The sequence below is a fragment of the Salvia hispanica genome, chromosome 3 (assembly GCF_029641045.1).
Source record: "Salvia hispanica isolate PSC_SH4W2 chromosome 3, Shi_PSC_v1, whole genome shotgun sequence".
In the NCBI taxonomy this organism is placed as follows: Eukaryota; Viridiplantae; Streptophyta; class Magnoliopsida; order Lamiales; family Lamiaceae; genus Salvia; species Salvia hispanica.
The window spans coordinates 13,947,016-13,968,742 of NC_142694.1; the positions used below are offsets into that span (position 1 = coordinate 13,947,016).

Genomic DNA, 21,727 nt, shown 5'->3' on the forward strand with positions numbered 1-21,727 from the left:
TTGTGCAAGCACTTGGCTTGAATGTAGAAGGATGTGGCCATGCCAAATTCAATATGCGAAAAACAGACTTTCTTCGGCAATAAAGATAGGTTCAAGTCCGAAACTGTCCAAAATTTTGCGGGGTCAATGAGCCTTCTAATGGCCCAAAAACAAGCAATCTCTCTGCCTTCGACCAATTCTCTGCAAGCAAAGGCCCAAAGTCCTCCGATAGAACATCGTGATGGACAAGATTGAAAACGCAATGTTGACAAATGAGTACTGCACGATACTCATACATGATATGCCGATGATGAACAAAGCGCATAGGAAACGACATGAAAATTTGCTTGATCTACTTATAAGCAAACTATTTTCGAATGACTTAGGATTATAAATTATGTACTCCCTTCGTCCCCCAAATTTTGACACACTTCACTTTTTACCATTTTTAGTAGTGGACCTCATATTCCACTAACTTTATTCATACTCACATTTTATTATAAAACTAATACTTTAAAAGTAGGACCCGCGTCCCACCAACTTTTTCAACTCACATTCCATTACAATTCTTAAAACCCATGCTGGGTCAAACCGTGTCAAAATTTTGGAGACGGAGGGAGTACTTAGTATTTAACTTTTACTTTGGTGATTAGGTTATTTTATAAAATTTAATCAAATATTAATAAATTTTCATTAGGTAATATTTCAATTTTGAGCTATTAATTTTCATTTTATAAATAATAAAAAGTATAGAATTGGAGAATAACTAGAAAAGGATAAAATATATATATATATATATATATATATATATATATTTTCTCATAATTTGGGATGCGCAAGTTATGATACGATTTGGAGTTTGAGTGAAAATAAAACTGAGTTAATGATGGTGTAACAATACGAGTAATATTTAAGAAGGAAACTACCAAGGACAAGATTTGGACACTGAAATTCATCATACACAAATTATTTGAAACATCTCACAACGAGACGGATCAAGATCCAAACCCACGCATATAATACCATTAGCAGCGAATTTTGGATTATATGGTGTCTCATTATATTTAGATCTGAATCTTTATTCATTTCACAATTTTAACCCACCTTGGTAATATTACTCTCAAAATCTGGTAAACCAAGCCTAAAACATCAACATGCATTAGGTCGATTTTAACCTAAACAGCTTCTTTTACAATACTTGCATTACTTTGTATGCAGTACTGCAGCATCTATATTACAAGAATCGAACCACACAAGTTGAAGTTGTGAAAAGTGAAACAAAATCACAAAAAACTTTGATAATTGGTGGGATACATATATTTTAAAATTACTATATCATCCTGTCATACTCTTCATTTCTGGTTCTGGATCATGACAGAGAAACCAGAAACAGAGATGGCACATCAGAAAACAGCAATTAGCAGATAAGTTAATTAATCTGGTCAGTTGAAATAGTCTTAATGTTATAAACTATAACACTTTTCTTTTTTAACATCTCATACACCAGATAATAATGTTGTTTTTTCACCAGCAAAAAAATGGATCTCTGCATTTTCAGAAGGTGAAAATTAAGAACGAATGCGGACCATCACAGGTCCGAAAAGATATCAGCAGACCAATTTGATAGGCGGTTCATCTTCTTCATGACTTTTGGATTTCTCGGAAAGTACAATTCAGCATTTTCTATCATTACCTCAACATCATGCTCCACAGCCTTTGTGTTCCTATAATAGTCGTTTTCTATCCTTGACTTGATAAGCTCGGGAGATAGTGGAACAACAAACCTGAAACATTCCCATCATTAAGTACTAGTACTATTATGTTTGCAATGGAGATGAAATACAAAACGCTGATTTTGTACCTGTTCACAAAATCCGACTTCTGTGCGATTTCGTTCAATTTGATGATGCCATACTTATCCTGTAAACATCAGCAAAAAGATTGAAATAGCACATTTATTACGTACACAGAGTATTAGCAAGTAGAAAACCTATTTATAGGAAGAGGAGAAAAAGGAAGACCTTGTCTCTACTAGCTTTCTGCAATAACTTAGTAAGAGAACGTAGGATCTTCTCTTTGCTTTCCAAGCAAATCCTAGGAGGATCATATAACCTATCTGGATCGTGAAGTTCCCAAGGGCAGTGACGATGCGGATCAGCAACATCGTCATTCTTGTACTCGACATGATATCTTTCCCATGGGCTTCCAGGGAAATCGCTAGATTTATCTTTTATAGCAACAATGCAACCTTCCCACCAAGTGCCACCTTGATCGCTCTCATCTCTCCACCACACGAGGCACTTATCTCTAGTGGTCCAGCTTCTGCCCACAGCTGCTTCATACCGTGACCTTACAACAATAAAATCTGGAAAGTCCAGTTCAGGAAGTGTCAAAGAAAATTTTTGACCAACTACACTGCATGATGCATCCGCAAAACGTAGTGTGATTTCACAACAGCTCTCTCCAGAACCAGGACATGGCACATACTTTAGCTCTTCAACTACACAAATTTCAACAGCTCTAACTGCTTCTCTATACCTCAGCCAAGGACCACGTTGTTGTGTCCCACTGTGCTCTAGGTACTCTTGATGTCCCTGCAGATCATCAAAGGCTAAGGCCTTCAGTATATAAACAAGAAGAGTAAAATTGGACTCAAATTCAGCACCTATACCTGTCGCAAGTACACAACTTCATCTCCAAGCTGGGGGATGTAACGAAATCCCTCCTCCTGCTCTGACAACAGCAGCCAGTTAGTTTTCTTGAGCATCTGGTTCTTGTTTTTCTCAACAGAAGAGCTTGTGTCTCCCCTGTAGTGACTTTCTCTCTTGTTACTGGAAGAAGACTTAGGTCTTCCAGCATGTTTGTATCCCCACGATGGACAATTCTCAGCAGTTCTCTTGGAGGATCTTTCTGCACTTCTTGATGTACCTGGGTGCAGATAGTCGACACCCATGGCTGAAGTATGGTTAGCAAAACCATTCTCCAATGATGTTGCTTTCAACCTCGAGGATCTAGCTCTACGGGCTGAATCAGTTGCCAAGTCCGGCAATTCATATTCTGCCTCTTCATAATAGGGGCTGACATGCGTACTGTCATCAAATCCATCTCCATTCATGGGGACATATGGAGAGTGGTTTGGTTCGTCTGAAAAATTGTCCGTCGTTAATGCTCGGAAAACTGGTTCTTCATCAACAATTTTAGATGTTGACTCAACTGCAGCACCTGTTGAACCATCTGAGCGGTTCAAACCTGGAAGTCTGGAAGGAGACTCCCCAGGAACTTTCTTAGTTTTGATCTTTATTATAGTGAGTTTCCTTTTGGATACATTTTGAGGTTGAGAAGTGGGTTTTGCATCAATAGTGAGGCTATTAGATCCATGAAGATCAGAAGTGGATAAATCTGTTTCTACAACACCATATTGTCTGTTAAACACATCATAGCCATTGTCAACTTGTAGGCATCCATTAGTTTGGACATCTTGCACATCATAGCCTCCTAACTGTGTTCCGTTTGATGAGCCCGTTTTGAACTTCACCAAATTCACCTTGTTATCACTCACCGCACTAGCTTCAATTGCTTTTTCATTACCACCAGGCTGCCTTTTATTGCCTTCAGAGCATTCCTTATCGACCACAATTACAGAAGATGAAGCTAGATTCCCTGGCATGGCATTGACCCTGTCTTCTTTGGGGCTTTCTTCACAAACTCTAGAAGTTGAAGACGTATTAGTAGTTTCACTCTCCAGGTTCCCGGACAAGACAGGTGGCTTGCGATGAGGGAGCGAAAATTTAAGCACCAATTTTTTCTTGTTTCCAACATTGATCTGGCTATCAGTGTTGTTTAGACAAGGTTTGACTAATTCTTCAGACTTATGTGAAGATGTCATGTATTCTCTTTGCACATTCATCAGGTTGTCACTTTGTTCTTTCCTCTGAATAGCCAAACCATCCAAGGATGACTCACTATCTGATGTCTCACCTGCAGAGCCATCTTCACCATCTTCGTCTGTAGTAGTTTCTGGTATCTGGGAAAAGTTATTGATAGCGTTACGTGCAGCAATTCTCTGAGGTCTCGATGACTTTGACTTGGTAGACTTCCTTCTGGAGGTCCTCAGAGAATTTTTTGATTTTTTATATCTTTTACTTCTAGATGAAGTACCCTCTTTTTCGTCTGGAACTCTCTTCTTACCACGTCTGTCGGTAGAAGTTCTATGCTCAACCTGAGACCAAACATGGAGATCAGAGAAAAGCGAAACAAGCTAAAATATTGATATATTGGAAAATCAAGCTTACTTCAAGAAAAGACTTTTTCCTTTTTGATCGGCGCATACTATCTCTCGGGTTTTCTCTAATCTCGTCTTCTTCACTACAAGCTGAATCACTTGAGTTTCCATCACTGGGACAAGTTTGCTCATCACTAAAATTCTCTTCAGTGACATTGTATTCTGAGTCATTGTCGTCATGTATGATATCATTTTCGGGTTCCCAGAACATAGCATCCACATAATCTGGCAGTGGTTCAAGTACAACATCCAAATCTGGTAAAGGTAGTATCTGAAACTCTTGGCCTATCCCAATATCTGTGCCAATAGCAAATTTAATGGATGAAGGACGCCATTCAATTCCCAATGCACCTAGCCGCCGCTGCTGATATGTACTTTGGTAAGGTTCTGGGTATGGAAGCATGCCTGTGATACAAGTTTGTAGGGTATGTGACCCCAGACCATTAACACATTACACGCTTGAAAGAAAAATATTGCAGATAAAACGTAAGCAACATGTGCACTATCAGAACCATGACATACTCGAATCACATAGGGGATCTTGAATATTCCTCATATATGGTACAAGCTGTGTCTCCTGCATCAGATCCATCATATTTGAGATCTTTGATAAACAAGACGAATAAGATGTTTGAGACCAATCTCTTTAGCTAAACTACTCTTAAATGAAATCATTAATCAGATACTCTAAACTTGTCAACCATAAATACGAACAACAATTCTATCATCTATATTGAAATGTTACCAATAAAATCTTTTTACGGGTGTATTATATTGAAATGGAGAGAGCAGGGTATCAGAGTTTCAGAATGCAAATATGTAATTACTGGTGGAGCTCGAGTAGATCAATGAGTACAAGCACCATGGAAGATATTCTTAACCTGGTCAACAACATTGCCATGAGTGTCCTGGGCAAGTGGGCGATAATCCCCAAGGAAGAACTGTCGATTATATACATAGTGAGAATCATGCACGGGAGTCAAAGAAAACAACCAACAATGAATCCAAGTGTCATCTTTATACCTGATCATATTTAGCATCTTTCTGGGACTCTCCTTCACCAGTGTTCAGCAGATATATTTGGCCTACATCATCTGAAAGCACAATTGATGTGCCATCCCTGGAGAAATAGCAAGTTTATTAACATCGACAAAGATACATTCATACAACAGAAAGGATAAAAAAGTTGGTCTAACTTACTGTGAAAACTTCCCATCAACTAACTTGAAGCGTCCACCTATCTCATACACTCTTATAGGAGTACCCTCCCATATCTAGGAATACAACATATTGAAAATATCAAGATAAGACAAAACTAGTGTCAGCAGATTGCTGAAATAAATGCATCAATAACTTACATCCCACAATATTGTTTTACCATCATACCCAGCACTCATAGCAATTCTTGGATTAAAAGGATGCACATCCAAAACATAAGTCTGTCAATTTGCAGCACCCAAAAAGGAAATGAATAAACAAATATTAGCATTAATACAAAAGTAAAATGATAGCACTAAATACTCTGCCTCTTGATTAAAGAGCATAACATGCCTAATCATAACTACTGATGATTTTCATGCCGATGACTAGTTTCCTGAAAGATTTGCTATACAATAAAATGAAGAAAAGGGGAAAGTGTCCATATGCAAGCAAGCAACATGTTGATGGGCCAATTTGCCATGCAAATCTCAGAAATTAAGTTATACATACAGATGCTGTATGACCAGCCAAAGAGTGCACCAAGCTTCCATCACTAGCATTCCAGACACATATTCTGTTATCTGCATACAAATTTAGAATTAAAAAAATACTTCCAACCAAGAAACTACAACATCTCTTTCTTAAACATGGAATGATTAGAAAATGGGAAGGAGATTAAAATATAGCAACAGAAATGGCAACATTATACCCAAAAAAATTGGGCATAGAGAGAGGTATCAAAATATATATTCAGTGTGAAACTAATTACCCATTATTGCAGCAAGTACAAAGCGATTATCCAGGCTCCACATGATCATATTTACACCACGTGGAGTAGGCAGCAATCTCTGGCGTGGACCTCCTCGGGGTGGTTGGGGAGCCATGGGTGGAGGAGGAACTTTCAGATGGTATGCCCGAATCCAACGTCCAAGTTTTCCCTAAGAGAAAACATAGATGTTTTGGAGGAAGAATAAAACCAAACGTAATATACACAGATATGTGATGAATTTATCTTTAAAATTTTACTGGCCCTAGAAGCACTAACATTAGATCTCCGTGATCTCGGTACCCATATGATTGCACTGCCATCGCGTGAACAGGTAACGATGTTATCATGATTAGACCTGATATCAGGGGTTTGGAAAGCACGAGTCAATGACAAAAATATGCTAAGTTAAATCTCTAACACTTGCACAGGTGAAGATGTAGTCCTTGTAGATATGTAAATAAGAGATGCACCAGGAATTTTTAAACTTTGGGATGTTGTCCTCGACGAAGGAATCAGATGGAGAAGATCTCGAAGCCACAGCACAGCCACTGCATAAAATGCAATAATTAGCCCATGAAAATTTACAGGGATTCAAAATGATAACTTACAAACCTGAACTGAACATAGTTGACATCATTCTCATGGCCAGCTAGTATGTCAATTTCATGACATACTTGATCAGGATCATCTGTGCTTGTTTTACAAGCACTCCAAACCTGCTTATGAAGAAACTCTTAAGATTTTTATCCATAGTGAGCTCATATTAGTATCTCATTCAGCCAACAACACTTAAAAGAGATATAAAAGTAATAAAAGAAAAATAACAGCATGGAACTCAGATAATCTCTTAACAAATATCTCCATACTGCATGAGTACAAGATGCTAAACTAAATGTTACTCCCTCCGTCCCATTGTAAGTGAGGTGTATTCCTTTTTAGGTCGTCCCACTATAAGTGAGACATTGACTTTTATGGCAAAAAAGCAATCTATCTCTTTCTTACTTTATCCTCTCTCCTACTCTTTCTCTCTACTTTTTTCTCACTCCTACTTTATTCTCTCAGCATTTAACCACTAAACACCACTACCTAAAAACTTGTGCCCAAAAGAAATGTATCACATATGGTGGGATGGAGGGAGTATTACACAACTATACTCTGAAACAGCACATGCAAAGAATCGTATACCCAATAGCACAAACAGGAAGCAGATAAAGAGTCAAGAGTTACTCACACAATCATGTTTACCATTAAATAAATGCGAATGAAGATAATGGTAAAAGATTGGCCGGATTGCATTTCTCAAATTCACATGCATGTAGTAGTGTAAGCATAGTATAAACAGGAGTAATTTGATATACCCTTGCATAAGTATCAGAGCTCCCAGTAACAAAGACCGTCCCATTAGCGTTGAATGCACAACACAGTATTTGATGGCTAGGCAAAGCCGTGCTCGACAACGTACTAGGTGGAGGCAAACTGCTACCTCCTGCACCAAGTAGAATCATGTAAACCAGTAAAAATAAAGAAGATGTTAGCATAAACTACAAAGAAATGGTACATCATCTAACCAGTAAGAGCATCTGTGGGCTTTGGGATGTAAACACGAGGACGAGTATGGGAGTATCTGCCATCCCATAATCGACATGTTCCATCATCAGATGACCTATCAAGTTAATGAATTAGTAAATAAGACACGCTACATTGCTGTTATAAGGTAAAAGTTCAATTTGTTAATAATCAGATTACATTGAAAAGATATTATTTTCTTCATCAAATCTAGCTTCAAAGGAGATTTAACAGTCACAGGTTTCATAAATTTACTACTAACGAGTTTACTATTAACACACGATATTTCATAGATAAGGAAGCTCTATATAACTAGAAAAAAAAAACAACTTATAATATATATCAACCAAAAGTATTACATATGATATTTATATGACCATGCATATTGGCTCTAAATGTGCTCATTAAAAATAGTGCAACAGGGTATGAAATGCTCATAAATGTGACAAACTTGACAGGTAGGAATAGGATACTGAATAATGCAGAGATCAATGTTAAAAGAATGCTCACGATAAGAGATGATAAGTGGTATTAGGCCTGGGACTAAAGGCAATTGCAGTAACAGCTCCAGTATGTCCCCGAAGAACTGAAATAGGGTACCCATCTGGGAGACGCCACTGCATAACACGATAATTCAGCTTTTTAAGAGGTAAGAGACAAGATTGCAGCTGTTCAAGAACCAAATCTTACAACTCGGATAGTGAAATCATTTGATGCTGATGCCACTAACGTATTATTGGAACAGACAGACAAATCTGTAATGTCTCCCTGACAATAATGATAAGAGAATTAATTTAGACAATATTAAAGTGGAATAGAGAAAACAAAATCATCTTTCTCAATATATAGAACTATATCAAGTCACTTGAGGTTAAACTTACTTCATGTCCACGGCAACTAGCTAGGCACAATGCAGTTTCCATTGACCAAACCTTTACCAAGCGATCATCTGATCCAGTAATCACATAACGACCAGAGCGATCAAATATAGCTGCAGAATGCTGAGCAGTTCAGTAACAATTTAGGATCACTCATATTAGGCATGGGGGTAGGACAGACTCCACAAGTGTTGGAGAATGGGGTGAAATGCTGTAAGAAAAATAGAGAAAGCTTTGTCCAAGGGGTAGAAATGCATGAAGATATGACACAAATTTCAGTTGATATGCTTCCACGAGATTGTTTGCAATTCGTAAAGTGCATCTTGCAAAATGCCATGTGTTGTTAAAATCCAAAAGAGAACATACCACAATACACAGCATCCCTGTGTCCTCTTAACTTCTTTATATTTTGCATCTTTGGCACCATAGATGAGGGTTTGGCAATGGCATAGCATGCAACACGTATAGATGGGGCACGATGATGTTTTGAAAAGCCGCCTCCAATTTCTCTCAAGCTAAGCCCTCGAACCTGATCAGCTTGCATGTGAGGCCAGCGCAGAAAAGATGGTAACTTCTTCACTGGCTTATTTGTTTTGTTTTTCTCACCTACATAGCATGCAAATAATGAATTTCTTTAAGTGCCATACATTATACTTTCTTAATTGAATACATATGTGGTGAGCATAACAGAAAATTCATAAAACTACAGGCTTCACATGCTCACTGAGAAAGACATAGAGCAAGATACCAGGAAAAAAAATTGATTTTGTACATGACTGGCTGAAATCTTAACCAGCTTAGGAGGGGAAAACCATTTGAATGACACTATATTCCTGAGTAACTCTTAGGAACATAAATATGACTTCCCAGACACAAATATAAATTAGATACAATCTACTCTATTCTGAGGTGCATCCCTTGGGGTTGCACATAATAGCATGAGTAGCATGGCCAATCTCCAATTTACTTTTGTCGTGAATTGAAAATGCATATTATCTCTATGTAAGCAACTAATGATTCAACAAGTCAAGTAGAATGATATTCTTATCAACTGCCAAAATGGCTAGAATAAGATGGACTTCCTTCAAGTTGCATTTTCAGTCGGTCATTGACCATGAAAGAAAAAAGAGCTCCAAGATCAGTTTCACGTAGCAGGGAAAAGTAAATAAGAGAAACAAGGTCAAAGCATCATATACCTGACAACAAAGAGAATGACTCGCTTCCGAGTAATGTTGGCACATCTGCAGCACTTGGAACAACTTTTCCAACCATACACCGTAATGGAGGAGATGTCAACAGCATCAGCTGTTTAAGAAGCCTAACCAAGTGATCCTTTTCAATGTGAGAGTACCTGGTAAAATACAGTAACCCAAATCAAATGACATCACTTGCACGCTAAGGAAAAGGAATGATTTATAAAACTAAGCAACTAAATAATTGTGCTGGAAAATGTTATATTGTGGATGGATGGAACACTGCTAAAAAATTGTAAGAAGAACCTCCGGTCTCCTCCACCATTGGCTAATGGCTAGTAACTTTACACCACAAAAACTTTTTACAGCATAATTAAGATAATCTAGAAAATTTTGCAGGAACTATATTATCCTCATTTATTTTTTAAGACTGAAAAAATATCAATCAGATAACATTTACCTACATGATTAATACTACTACATAGAGAGGAGCTTTGTTTCATGTTTCTTCATACAGCCTCTATATATAGGATAAATGCTTTGCATTGAAACCTTGAACTCTGAAATATATTTTAACAGGTGGCCCCAATTCAAACACAAAACATATTCTCCTATTTAGCAGTCTCTCATACCATGTTGGACAACTACCTCTTGCTAAAGCTTATGCTGGTAAAGAGGGGTAACATTTAATACTGCTACATTCAGTATATCGGGTATAGTAATCAATCAAATTTTTTTATTCAAAAAAAAACCCAAAAAACATAGTACAACTGCAGCCAGTTTTCTTCTGAATGATGAGACTGACTTGCATTGTCCATCTGTAAGAGGAACTCTGAAATAATTGCCCTATGAAAAAAGAACTTGAGAAAATATGATTTGTAAACTATATTTACCTTCTACTCAAATTCTCATAAGTTAAAGGAAAAGATTTTCCATCATCATTTTCATCCCTGCAGGCTGCATCTCTTGAATAACAGCCATGATATCTTCTAGGTAAGAGCTCATGTTCCAGAAGTTCCTCATGAAATTGCCCAAATGTTTTAAGGCACGGTCCAGAAGATAGAAAATGCATGATCAGAAAATAAATTTCACGGAGGTCAACATCAATATCCATGGAAGCAGCACAATCTGCAGCTTCCTCATGATCTTTCATTTGTTGTTTAGCATGTGCCTTACTTGGGAAACTTATGGTGCCCAGATTCATAGAAGGTGCATTGCTAGCACATGTATATTTCCTACAATCCATGCTTTACATGCACGCTGAAGCATAAATAGAAAATGTTCATCAGAACTATTGGTCCAGAAAATAGGGTGCTTGCTGCACAAACTACTTGCAATGAAATATATAGAAATGATTTCTGTCGAAGCTAAATGACAATGAAAATAAGCTGATTGGAAACGTTAAAGACTAATTTCTGGGATGTATATCCCCAAAAAATTGCTATCGCAGCTAGTCTGACAACATTACCATAAACCTGATGATAATAGTTAACAAACCCATTTTTAGATTTTTTTTTCGATGTCATTTAATTAGTATGATACTGTTGCTGGATTAAATTCACAATAGACTTAAATATCCCTCAAACTAATAAAAATCACCAAATCACGGTGTGATGAGTTGTTATTTCAAACCAACTAAAAGTGTTTTATAAAGACGCAAGGAGAAGAAGCACATTGGAGTCAACCATTTACTTGCATGGAATACAGAACGGCAGAAAACAAAAGTACTCATTGTTCTTCATCGTTGTGTGTTTCATTCCAAAATTTAAAACTGTAATACTCATTGTAATCTATCTAGTCAGCTTTCAGGGTATCAGTAACGTGAAATATCCATGATATGATCGATTGAAATTCCTGATCAGCGATTACCCTGTTACCGTAGTTTAGTCTGTTGAACAGCACGTGAGACCTGTCTAATAATCAAACTCATATTTAAAACATCTCCTAGCCCTTTTCAATAAAAACCACTGTCTTGCACTACTATTTTTTTTTACATCATAAGCATAAGATCATAAGATAAAGTAAAGATACAAAAATGAACCAATTCTTGGCATGCATTTCATCAAAACAAAATAAAACAGTCGCTTATGAGTCAACAAGAGTTCTAATCAAGGAACCGAGGAACATAATGGGGGTAGGGGATTGGAGATTGGAGTTTGGAGAACCAGAAATGTAGAAAATTGGAGATGATTACTAGTTCATTCTTAGCCCTAATCACAGAATGCCCATTCTTTCCCCCACAGCAAAGGCTACAGAATCTCCACGCAAGGTCAGCGTAAACGCTTGAAATGCTGGAGTTCAGCCTCCATGGAAGCTTCATCAAAACTTTTTTAAAACCGATAACCAAAAAAACACTCCTTATTAACCAGAACTAAATCATTCAATTAAACAGTGTATTTTTCGCCGCAGCAGATGAATAGCAATCATACCAATTTCACGAATTAAACGATGGACGGGAGAAATAAATAAGCTCACGACTTACAATTAGCTTCTCCAAAGAAGAGAGCGCCGATAAAATGCTCCGAGCGTCCTCATTCAACGATCGACGGTAGCGCTGGCTCAAAAAAAATCAAAAAAGGTTGGCTGACTGGATTCGAGATTTGGTGAGCGAAAAAAAGTAACAAAACGGTCGTGTACGGAAATGGTAGTACCGATCCGGCTGCCGGAGAGCGGTGAGCGGAGGCGAAGGGGGCGGCGCGATGTTGTACAGAGGTAGGGGTATTTGCGGAAGAAGGGGCCGGCTTTGCCCAAAATAAGGCCGAATTCTTTTTTCTTTCCTTTTTTTCGGAGTGAAAAGTGTATATGTGGAATTATGGGGATAAATTTTATGTTTATTGAAGAGTAATTATTAATTAGTAGTAGTAGTAATTAGAATGCAGATTAAATATCTCATTTTACAACTCCATGAAGCTAGTGAAATTTTGATTTCTACTTGTTATTTTTATAATAAAATGAGAATATAATAAGTTAAGTGAATTTAGAAGTCTTTAAAAAAATAAGATATATTTAATGGTTGATTTTTTAATTGATGTGCACATCTTGTTACAAAAAATTGTGCACTAAGATTACTCAAAGATAGAGAAAATGAACTAGTAAAAAATTGACTGGAGTTAGAGTGTGAGAAGATAAAAAAAAGACAATTTGACCATAGAAGGCAACATATTGGTTAAGTTGTTGGCAAATAATCACTTATCCGACGATGAAGAGATGAAACCCCGACTAATAAAGATTGTGTTTAAAAAATGAACGACTTTAGTTCAATATGAGATTGGTATATATTTAACTATGTACTTTGATATGCTTTTAATTATGTAATGACTCCTACAAATCCGCCGGTTCCCCCGTGACTTGCATCATCTACGACGCCTTCTTTCCCTGGGCGCTCGACGTCGCCCACCGCCACGGCGCCATGTCCGCGGCCTTCTTCACCAACTCCGCCGCCGTCTGCGCCATCTTCAGCCACATCAGCGGCGGCACGATTATGCTGCCGGTGAATGTCCATCATGATGCGCCTCTGATTTTGCCCGGACTGCCGCCTTTGAACGCCTGCGACGTCCCCACCTTCATCAGGAACCCTAATAGCTACCCTGCTTACTTAGCTATGAAATTGAGCCAGTTTTCCAATCTCCAAAATGCCGATTTCGTCTTCGCCAACACTTTCCACCAACTAGAACGACAGGTGCGTTTATCTCATAATATCGGTGAGATTAAATTAAGATTGAAATTAACAAAACTAATGGGTATGGTTTGTGTTTAGAGTTAAGATTGAAATTTACCTTCGTCCCAAAATAATTGAAGCATTTCTTTTGGGCATGAAACTTAAGAAATTGATGTATTGTTTTAAAGTTGAGAGAATAAAGTACGAAAGATGAGTAATAAGATAGGTGTATGAAAGAAATAACTCAACTACCTTAGTACAGTCCGAAAAGAAATATGAATCAACTACCTTCAGACTGGGGGAGTATTACATAGCGATTTTAGTTAATGTAAGTTAAGGCCATGCTTGATACTTATATGAAGGAAAAGGTCATCAAGATACAATTTAGAAGATATGTAAGAAATTGCGTGAATCTATTTTCTTAATGTTGATCGGGTTCGAGTTTTAATAAATTGTTTGACTTTATGAATTAGAGTGGATAGAAAAGTTGGTGGAATGTGGGGTCTGCTTTTATATATTGGTTTTACAATAAAATGTGAGTTGAATGAGTTAATAGAATGTAGGGTCCACTTACCAAATATTGTAAAAATGAAATGAGGCATTTATTGGCGGACGGACGAAAAAAAAGAAAAATGAGACGTTTAATGGTGGACGGAGGGAGTAATATTCTTGTATAGCTAGTGAAGTGACATCTTCAGCCTCGGTAATTTTGTTCTTTTTACTTTATCAAGATAAATAAGAACACAATCGAAAGACGAAGCTTGCACATAGTCCAAACCTAAAGCATATCGATTATCACCACAATCTAAAACCCAATGAATTACCAATTATCACCACAAAATCTGACTTAGACTTCTGTATAATGCGGTCCAATGTGGTTTCCAAGCACATTTTACAGCTCTACAAAGGCCATGGGTCATCTGGGACAATTTTTCATGCGAAAAATTATGATTTGTGTTGTTTTCTCCGTCTCATCATAAACGACTCATATTTCTTTGTGGGATGCCTCCCTAAAGTACTGAGATATATTTTATTTGGCAAACAATAACACAATTATTTTCTTTTACTTTATTCTCTCTCCTATTTATTTTTTATCCACTTATCTCTCTAAAAAACATTTTGTTAAATCATGTGTCTTAAAGAAACGCTTTATTTATGGTGGGACAAATGAAGTACATAATTTGATAGTAGAAAGATGAATATAACACACATTAAAATTAGAAAAATAGTTTAGAGACATAATGGCATTGCCATAATGGGGTTAAAATAGTAATCTTATATTATTTTTTTATTTTATATTAAATTTCTATTTTGTATATATACCATACTACCCTTATACTTATAAAATGTTTATTAGTGTATTTAATGACTTGATTATGGAAAGTTACGTGGAGTATAAGATATAGTACTGATTCCGGTGGATTAACTAAATTGCTATTTACAATTCTCCATGAACTCATGTCTCCATTTACAATTCTTTCTTGTATTCATTTTAGAGAGAAGACGATAAATAATTTAGTTTTATTTTAAATGTCAATTTGAACAAGCAAATATATAATTTTAAGATAAAGTACGAATAGAAGTATAAACAAAGCAATGAGCAAAAATATGGAAAACGGAAACAATGTTTATAATTTGGAAAGAGAAATATTAAATAACTGAAATTTATTATATTAAAATTTCAATAGTTACTTGATAATAAAATAATTTGATGCGAATACATTTATCATTTTAATTTACTTTTAGATATCAAATTTAATTGTATTTCATGATTTTGAGTAGCGATATAGATTATACGAGGAGATACAATACTTAATCATCATTAGTTCATTGAATGATACCACCAAGAAATTAAGTATAAATACAATTAGTCGTTTTCTTATCTTTACTAATTTTAATATTTATTTTATTATAAAATAATTTGACGTGAATAATTAGTTGTTATTGATTATTAGATGAGTAAACTTAATTCAAAAGTTAAATTTCATTTTAGTGTTCGAATAAAATAAAATTCTCCATAAGGTAAATCAATTCAAATCTTTTTATAGTATGCAGATTTTAAGAAAATTATTAAATGACTTAATTATAATTCTCCAAAGTTATTGAAAGTTACTATTAAGATAGTTAATTTGCATTGATTTGACTTTCCTTTAATAATAAAACGGTTATACTACATAACTATTTAGCTAATTTCCTTTTATTTGAAACAAGGGTATGTTTGTCCATATATAAATTATTCTTATGGTAAAAAAATATAGGGGTATTATGGCATAGAGACATTAGATCGAGCATCCGCAGCGGCTGAAAGAAAGTCGTCCGTCCGTCCGTGTCAGTGGCACGGACGAGCTCGTCCGCCACTGCAAGCCGTTCGTCCGTGCCGTTGAGCACCCTTACGTGGCGCTATATTCAAATTCTTATTTTTTTTTATAAAAAATTGAAATTAATTTAAAAAAACATTTATAAATAAAAAATATATTTTCCCACTTTCCAAAAAATTATATCCGTTTTCTACCCACTTTTAATTTATTTTTCAGTTTTTTCTCCCAAAATTCACATTTTCATCTATAAACACCCCTACTTCAACACAAAACAAAATCACTTTTTATTATGTATTTTTTTTATTTTCTAGGATTTTAATTATGTAATTTTTATTTTTTAGGATTTTAATTATGTAAATTTTTTTAATGTATTTTTATAATGTAGAAATGGTTTTAGTAATTGAAGTATTTAAATTGAATAATTGAATGGTGGGACCCTTGAGCTTGTCATTGCAGAGCACGGATGTGGTTATTGTGCTCTTAGCTAAGGACAAGGAGTAAAAGTGGGTCCGGACTCACCTCCGTACTCTTATTTAAGAACACGGATGTGGAGGCTCTTACGTCTCTAAATCACTACTCTTGAAATTATTATGGTCACACTAAGTTTTTGCAAGATACATCTACAGTACAAAGAGAAAAATGTTGAATCTTTTTGCTACTCTACTAAAAAGATTTAGAATTGTTTTCCTAAATGAGAAATCGAGATCAACTTCGTTATAAACAAGCTCGTATTGTCCTTTGAGAATACTTGATTGAACATATTTCGAAAATTTTCGGCACAAACAAATGAATATATAGTCGTTTTTATTTTATTTGAATTATTTTTCTATTTTCACTGTTAATAATTACTTAGTTTGTCTATTTTCTACAATTGTACTCCATTTCTTTTATTCTGTGTACAATTTTTTGGATTCAGTTTCATGTGATATTTAGAAATGTTCTAGATATTAAATTAATTATAAACTTTATATGTAATTTTAAATATAAGAAAGAGCTAAAGGTGATTTTTTTTTCAAAGTTGAACAAGTTTGGATTGGATGAGTTATGAAAGATAAATAATAATTTGTTAGGTCTTTTTTTATTAATGCATGATTACAATTTAAAAGTTAGATATGAATTTGAATCCGTGACTTGGCTTTGGGCATTTAACAATACTAGTACATGCCAATATATGTACACAACAAATTTGTTCTTTTAGGGGCTTTTTCGGCCGATAAGATTATATTTTATAATTATGAGTACGTATTGTGTTTGATTCATAATATTGAATGCCACAATTTAATTTTAGATAGATGGTCTCATAATAACTAGTCATAATTACATTTCTCCAACTAAATTAATCCCGTAATTTAATCCTATATAGATAAATCATACTTATAATAATAAGCATGCCAACCGGAAAACACCCCTAATAATAATCATCTTGTTTGGATAAGTTTACACATAATTTTTTTAAAACGAAAAATAAAAAGAATCTTAGGTGCAGACTTTATTATACGTAAAACGTGATAGTCCGATTCATAAATAAATATCTAGAGACAATAAACATAAATCTAGAGACAATTCCATATTCATAAATAAAAATCTAGAGACAATTAACATAAATCTTTTGCCCATAATATCATTTCAAAGTTTCCATATTCGTAAATAAATATGTACAAACAATTAACATAAATTCTTTTGTCCATAAAATTAGCTATCCAACCTTAAAATTTTTGGATAAGTTCACCTAAATTAAATTAGGAAACAAAAGAAAATTAACTTATTTGGTAGTAAAAGATAAATAAAATAAAATTAGGCAAGTTCCAAGAAATAAAGACGGAATATTACGAGCGAAGATTCGCAGAATCCAAATCCAATGGGCGCAGCAGTTTGCTTAGCTGTCCCCCACCAATTACACTACCGCACTTTGTGTATAAATTAATCCTTAAATTAAATAAAATAATAAATTATTCAGCCACCAAACCACTTTGCCCACCCTATAAATACCCCCTCTTTTCCACTTAAAAATCTTCTTTCCGCAATTTCGACAAGCTCTCGCAAGGTTAGTGCTTCTGTCTTTTCTTTTCCTCTTCTTTATTTTCAGTTATTTTTCTTTTCCTTATTTTGTGGAGTAGTTTTAGTTCTAGTTTTAATTTTAGTTTTAGTTTTTTTTTCCTGCTTTTTGTTAATTATTTGTTCTTAGTTATGTTTGTTGATTGATTGCGTGATCGGTGCTTATTTCTGTTTATTTGAATATGCAGATTGTTCTTGGCGTCTGAATTCCATTCTGAAATCAGATTAATCTCAGTTTTTTTCGTTAATTTGTGAATTTTGGACTACCAAATTAAGAAATTGGATTCCAAACCCTAGCTTCCATGTTTCCGATCCCTCCATTTATATGACGTTAGTCTTGCGAAGGATTCGAATTCTCCACTCTTTCTCAGTTGTTTTCCTCTACTGGTTCTACGTCTTTTCATGAACTAGCCTTCACCTGAAACCCTAATTTCATTGCATTCCTACTGATAGCCACATAGTTTTAAATTTTTAGCGAATTAGAAAACCTACATTCAAAAACCCCCAATTTTTTTCTGCATCTCCTCTCTTTGAATGGCTTCGAAGCAGTTACCGCAGCCTACGAGTCCCGGTTCCGATGGTGATGAGAGGAAAAGGAAGAGAAAGCTGTCTAACCGTGAATCTGCACGACGCTCGCGGATCAGGAAGCAGCAGCATCTTGACGAGCTGATCGCTCAAGAGCAGAAGCTGATAGATGACAACAAGAAGCTAAGAGAGATGACTGAGAGCACCACCCAGCTCTACCTCAATGTTGAATCTAATAACAACGTGCTGAGGGCTCAGTTGGCCGAGCTGACTGATCGCCTCCGCTCACTGAATTCTGTGCTTCAAATTGCTTCAGAGGTGAACGGCTTTGCTGTTGACATTCCGGACATCCCTGATACTCTGCTCGAGCCGTGGCAGCTGCCCTGCCCTGTCCAGCCCATCCCTGCCTCCGCTGACATGTTCCAGTACTGAGGCGCGATATCGTGATTCCTTTATGGCTACTTGCGTTTGTTAGTTGGTATCTAATTGTCTTGTTTATAGCAAGTATGATGTTTGGTTTGACTAAGCCAGGGTTTTGCAGTAATGCCCTCTATTATCTTAGTAGCAAGGTTACATGTTTAGGTTTATAAGATTGTGTTGGTCTTTTTGGTATTGGTTGTGTTTTCTATTAGTCTATTCTAGTTTGATTGTGCCTTTCTTGATTGCTATGGCTTTAATAAATATCTCATTTGTACTACTCGGCTTTGTTTCAATATGATGTTTGATTATGCAATTCCACCGTCAATTCATTATGTTTGTATTGATTCTTCTCTTCTTGAAGTCAAAACAATAGAACTCTATCAATTTGCAAATATAAACATAGAACTAACATAAAACCTATCAGTTTTATGACTTAATAAGCAATATACGTTGAACAAGTATCGTATAATTCCTTAATCAGTTGCACCGTACAACCAACTAACACCAAACCTTCTAACAAGAAATGTTGACATGTAAAAAAGCTTAAAAATCCACAAGAAACATTTATGAAGAGTAATCAATTATCGTAAGTACGGCACTCGTTGGTCTCGGGGTTGTCCTTGCAGTAAGTCTCCAAGGGGTCGGCGTCCTTCTGCTTGTCCCGGGCGTGGCTAGCGGCCGCGCTCAGCTCCTCCACCTCGTCCCAAGCGGCCGCGCACTCCCCGCTGACCGCGTCGCCTGCACACGCCTCCTCCGCAGCCTTGATGCTCTCCTCCACCTTTCCCGTCAGCTTGTCCGGTGCCGCTGCCACGCACATCCTCCTCAACGGCACACCAGCGCTCCGCCTCCACGGGCTGCTCACCTGCGAGAAGCTCACGGATTTCGGTGATGGCTCCGATGCCCTAGCGAAGACTGTCATGGCTACCATGTTCACTCCGGCTACGGCTGCCATTTTTGCTTCGTTCAAGATTAAATAAAATGATGCTGTTTAGTGGTGGTTTATGTGAAGATATATAGTTAGGAGGTGTGGTGAAATGTGGATACGAATTCTTATCATTTTTGCGACCAATCGTGGGCTTCCACGTGGCTCCAGTGTAAGATATTTGTATACATAAAATATCTTTTTTGTGGTATTTTTTATTTTGTGTTGTCTTAGGAATACATTATTTATGTGTGAATGTAAAAGAATACAGAATTATAATGCAAGGGTTAATTTGTGGGAAATGAAGAGCCTAGTTAGCGTATTGCATTTTGTGTTTCCAATCTCCACACACGTGGTCAGAGTTGCAACGCTTGTTCTAAAATATCAGTATTGATTCATTCTTAATCGGACAAAGCCATTTCCGTCCTTTTTTTTTTTTTATGGTGTGATGGGTTGGTTATAGGTTAATTGATAATCAGTGTGACATCTTGTGGGTATTACTATCATGTATGGGGTTTGATAGATTAAAATTGACTTATGTGCAGCATCTCTTCTGGAGCTTGAAATACATAAACTAACTTGTGAACATAAGAGCACTCCCAATGGAGGTGGCGAATTCTCGGCGATAAATCGCCGATTATCGCCGAATTATCGCCGGCCATTGTGGCGAAGTCGGCGATAATTCGGCGATAATGTTACCGTTGCTTCGCCGAGTGGCGATTTATCGCCGGATTATCGCCGAGCGATCGCCGGCCACTGTGGGCGACGCTCGGCGATAATCGGCGATTTTTAAAATTTTTTTTTTTTTTTTTGGCCGAACGGCTATTTTATCCCACCCCTATAAATATTTCATCCTCTTCCTCCATTCATCACCCACAAACTTCATTCACACAAATTTTCAATCTTTTTTCTCTCCATCTTTATTAAATGAGTTCTGATTCATCGTCTCGTGCTCAGTCCGACGAGGAAATATCACATTCTTCTTCCGAAGAAGAGGTACCTCCCGCTCCCACCGGATGGGATGTAGCGGGTTTCGCCAACAACCCAATCAACAACTATATCTCCCGCTGCATACAAAGCGAGATCGCTCGAATGCAGCAGCCACCCCCCCAACGGCCAATCCGCCGGCGGCGCCGATACATCCCTCGCAACCACACTGGTGCGCACGATCGGCTGTTCGCCGATTATTTCGCGGAGGAACCACGTTATCCGGCAGATGTATTTCGTCGCCGGTTCAGAATGCGCCGCTCCCTCTTCCTGCGCATTGTTAATGCGTTGTCCGCGCGTTACCCCGAGTTCCGGCTCCAGCGAGACGCAGCAGGGAAGCCCGGACTATCGCCCCTACAGAAATGCACTGTTGCCATCCGGCAGTTGGCATATGGAGGGTCCGCCGACATGTTCGATGAGTATCTGCAATGCGGCGAGACGACTGGCAACGAGTGCCTGAAGAATTTCTGTCAGGGCGTGCGAGAGATATTTGGGGAGCACTACCTTCGCTCGCCGGACGCAGCTGACTGCCAGTTCCTACTGGATTGGCACTGGAGGACCCACGGCTTTCCGGGGATGCTCGGCAGCATCGACTGTATGCACTGGCAGTGGAAGAACTGCCCAACCGCGTGGCGAGGCCAGTTTACTACCGGCTACAAAGGTACGCATCCCACCATCATTCTTGAAGCCGTTGCCGACCAACGGCTTTGGATTTGGCATGCTTATTTTGGTATAGCCGGGTCGAACAACGACCTAAATGTTCTCAATTCCTCGCCCCTTTTCAACGAGCGGATCAACGGATTAGGCCCCTCCATCGAATTCACGGCCAATGGCAATGTGCATAACATGGGGTACTACCTGGCTGACGGCATCTATCCGCAATGGCCCGTGTTTCTGAAGACGATCAGATGCCCACTCGGAGATAGAAGAAGGTATTTTGCCCGAGCGCAAGAGTCTGCGCGCAAGGATGTGGAG

General features: G+C 37.2%; 1 protein-coding gene and 2 pseudogenes across 4 annotated transcripts; 1 reads left to right on the forward strand and 2 right to left on the reverse strand.

Moving 5' to 3' along the window:
• Positions 1-1,388: 1,388 nt before the first annotated feature.
• On the reverse strand, positions 1,389-12,646 carry LOC125213338 (WD40 domain-containing protein). Of its 3 annotated transcripts, XM_048113829.2 has the most exons (25): positions 12,519-12,646; positions 12,350-12,421; positions 10,761-11,127; positions 9,871-10,025; positions 9,041-9,280; positions 8,678-8,787; positions 8,487-8,564; positions 8,307-8,413; positions 7,799-7,893; positions 7,589-7,716; positions 6,843-6,946; positions 6,701-6,778; positions 6,507-6,585; positions 6,231-6,399; positions 5,972-6,042; positions 5,620-5,700; positions 5,462-5,535; positions 5,285-5,381; positions 5,143-5,202; positions 4,784-4,838; positions 4,272-4,666; positions 2,651-4,198; positions 2,001-2,573; positions 1,841-1,899; positions 1,389-1,763 (listed from the first exon to the last, which is right to left on the reverse strand). In XM_048113829.2, the coding sequence occupies exons 3-25, from the start codon at positions 11,111-11,113 to the stop codon at positions 1,568-1,570; spliced, it is 4,905 nt and encodes a 1,634-aa protein (XP_047969786.1). In that variant the 5' UTR covers positions 11,114-11,127; positions 12,350-12,421; positions 12,519-12,646; the 3' UTR covers positions 1,389-1,567. The 3 variants fall into 3 exon arrangements, with proteins under 3 accessions (XP_047969786.1, XP_047969785.1, XP_088924004.1); XM_048113828.2 differs by having other exon boundaries at positions 12,350-12,629; XM_089067878.1 differs by lacking the exons at positions 9,871-10,025; positions 10,761-11,127; positions 12,350-12,421; positions 12,519-12,646 and having other exon boundaries at positions 8,678-8,797; positions 9,041-9,188.
• A 5,155-nt stretch (positions 12,647-17,801) lies between these two features.
• LOC125214218 (bZIP transcription factor 53 pseudogene) lies at positions 17,802-19,120 on the forward strand (annotated as a pseudogene). The gene is made up of 2 exons (XR_016137182.1): positions 17,802-17,887; positions 18,087-19,120. The product of XR_016137182.1 is annotated as a bZIP transcription factor 53 pseudogene (transcript).
• A 169-nt stretch (positions 19,121-19,289) lies between these two features.
• On the reverse strand, positions 19,290-19,822 carry LOC125214219 (calvin cycle protein CP12-1, chloroplastic pseudogene; annotated as a pseudogene).
• Between the last annotated feature and the right edge of the window lie 1,905 nt (positions 19,823-21,727).

Coding starts and splice junctions, on each gene's coding strand:
- LOC125213338 (XM_048113829.2), bottom strand. CDS start 11,113: ATGGATTGTAGGAAATATACATGTGCTAGCAATGCACCTTCTATGAAT. Junction 4,667..4,783: donor AGATCCCCTATGTGATTCGA/GTATGTCATGGT, acceptor CTTGTATCACAG/GCATGCTTCCATACCCAGAA. Junction 4,199..4,271: donor GGAAAAAGTCTTTTCTTGAA/GTAAGCTTGATT, acceptor GTTTGGTCTCAG/GTTGAGCATAGAACTTCTAC.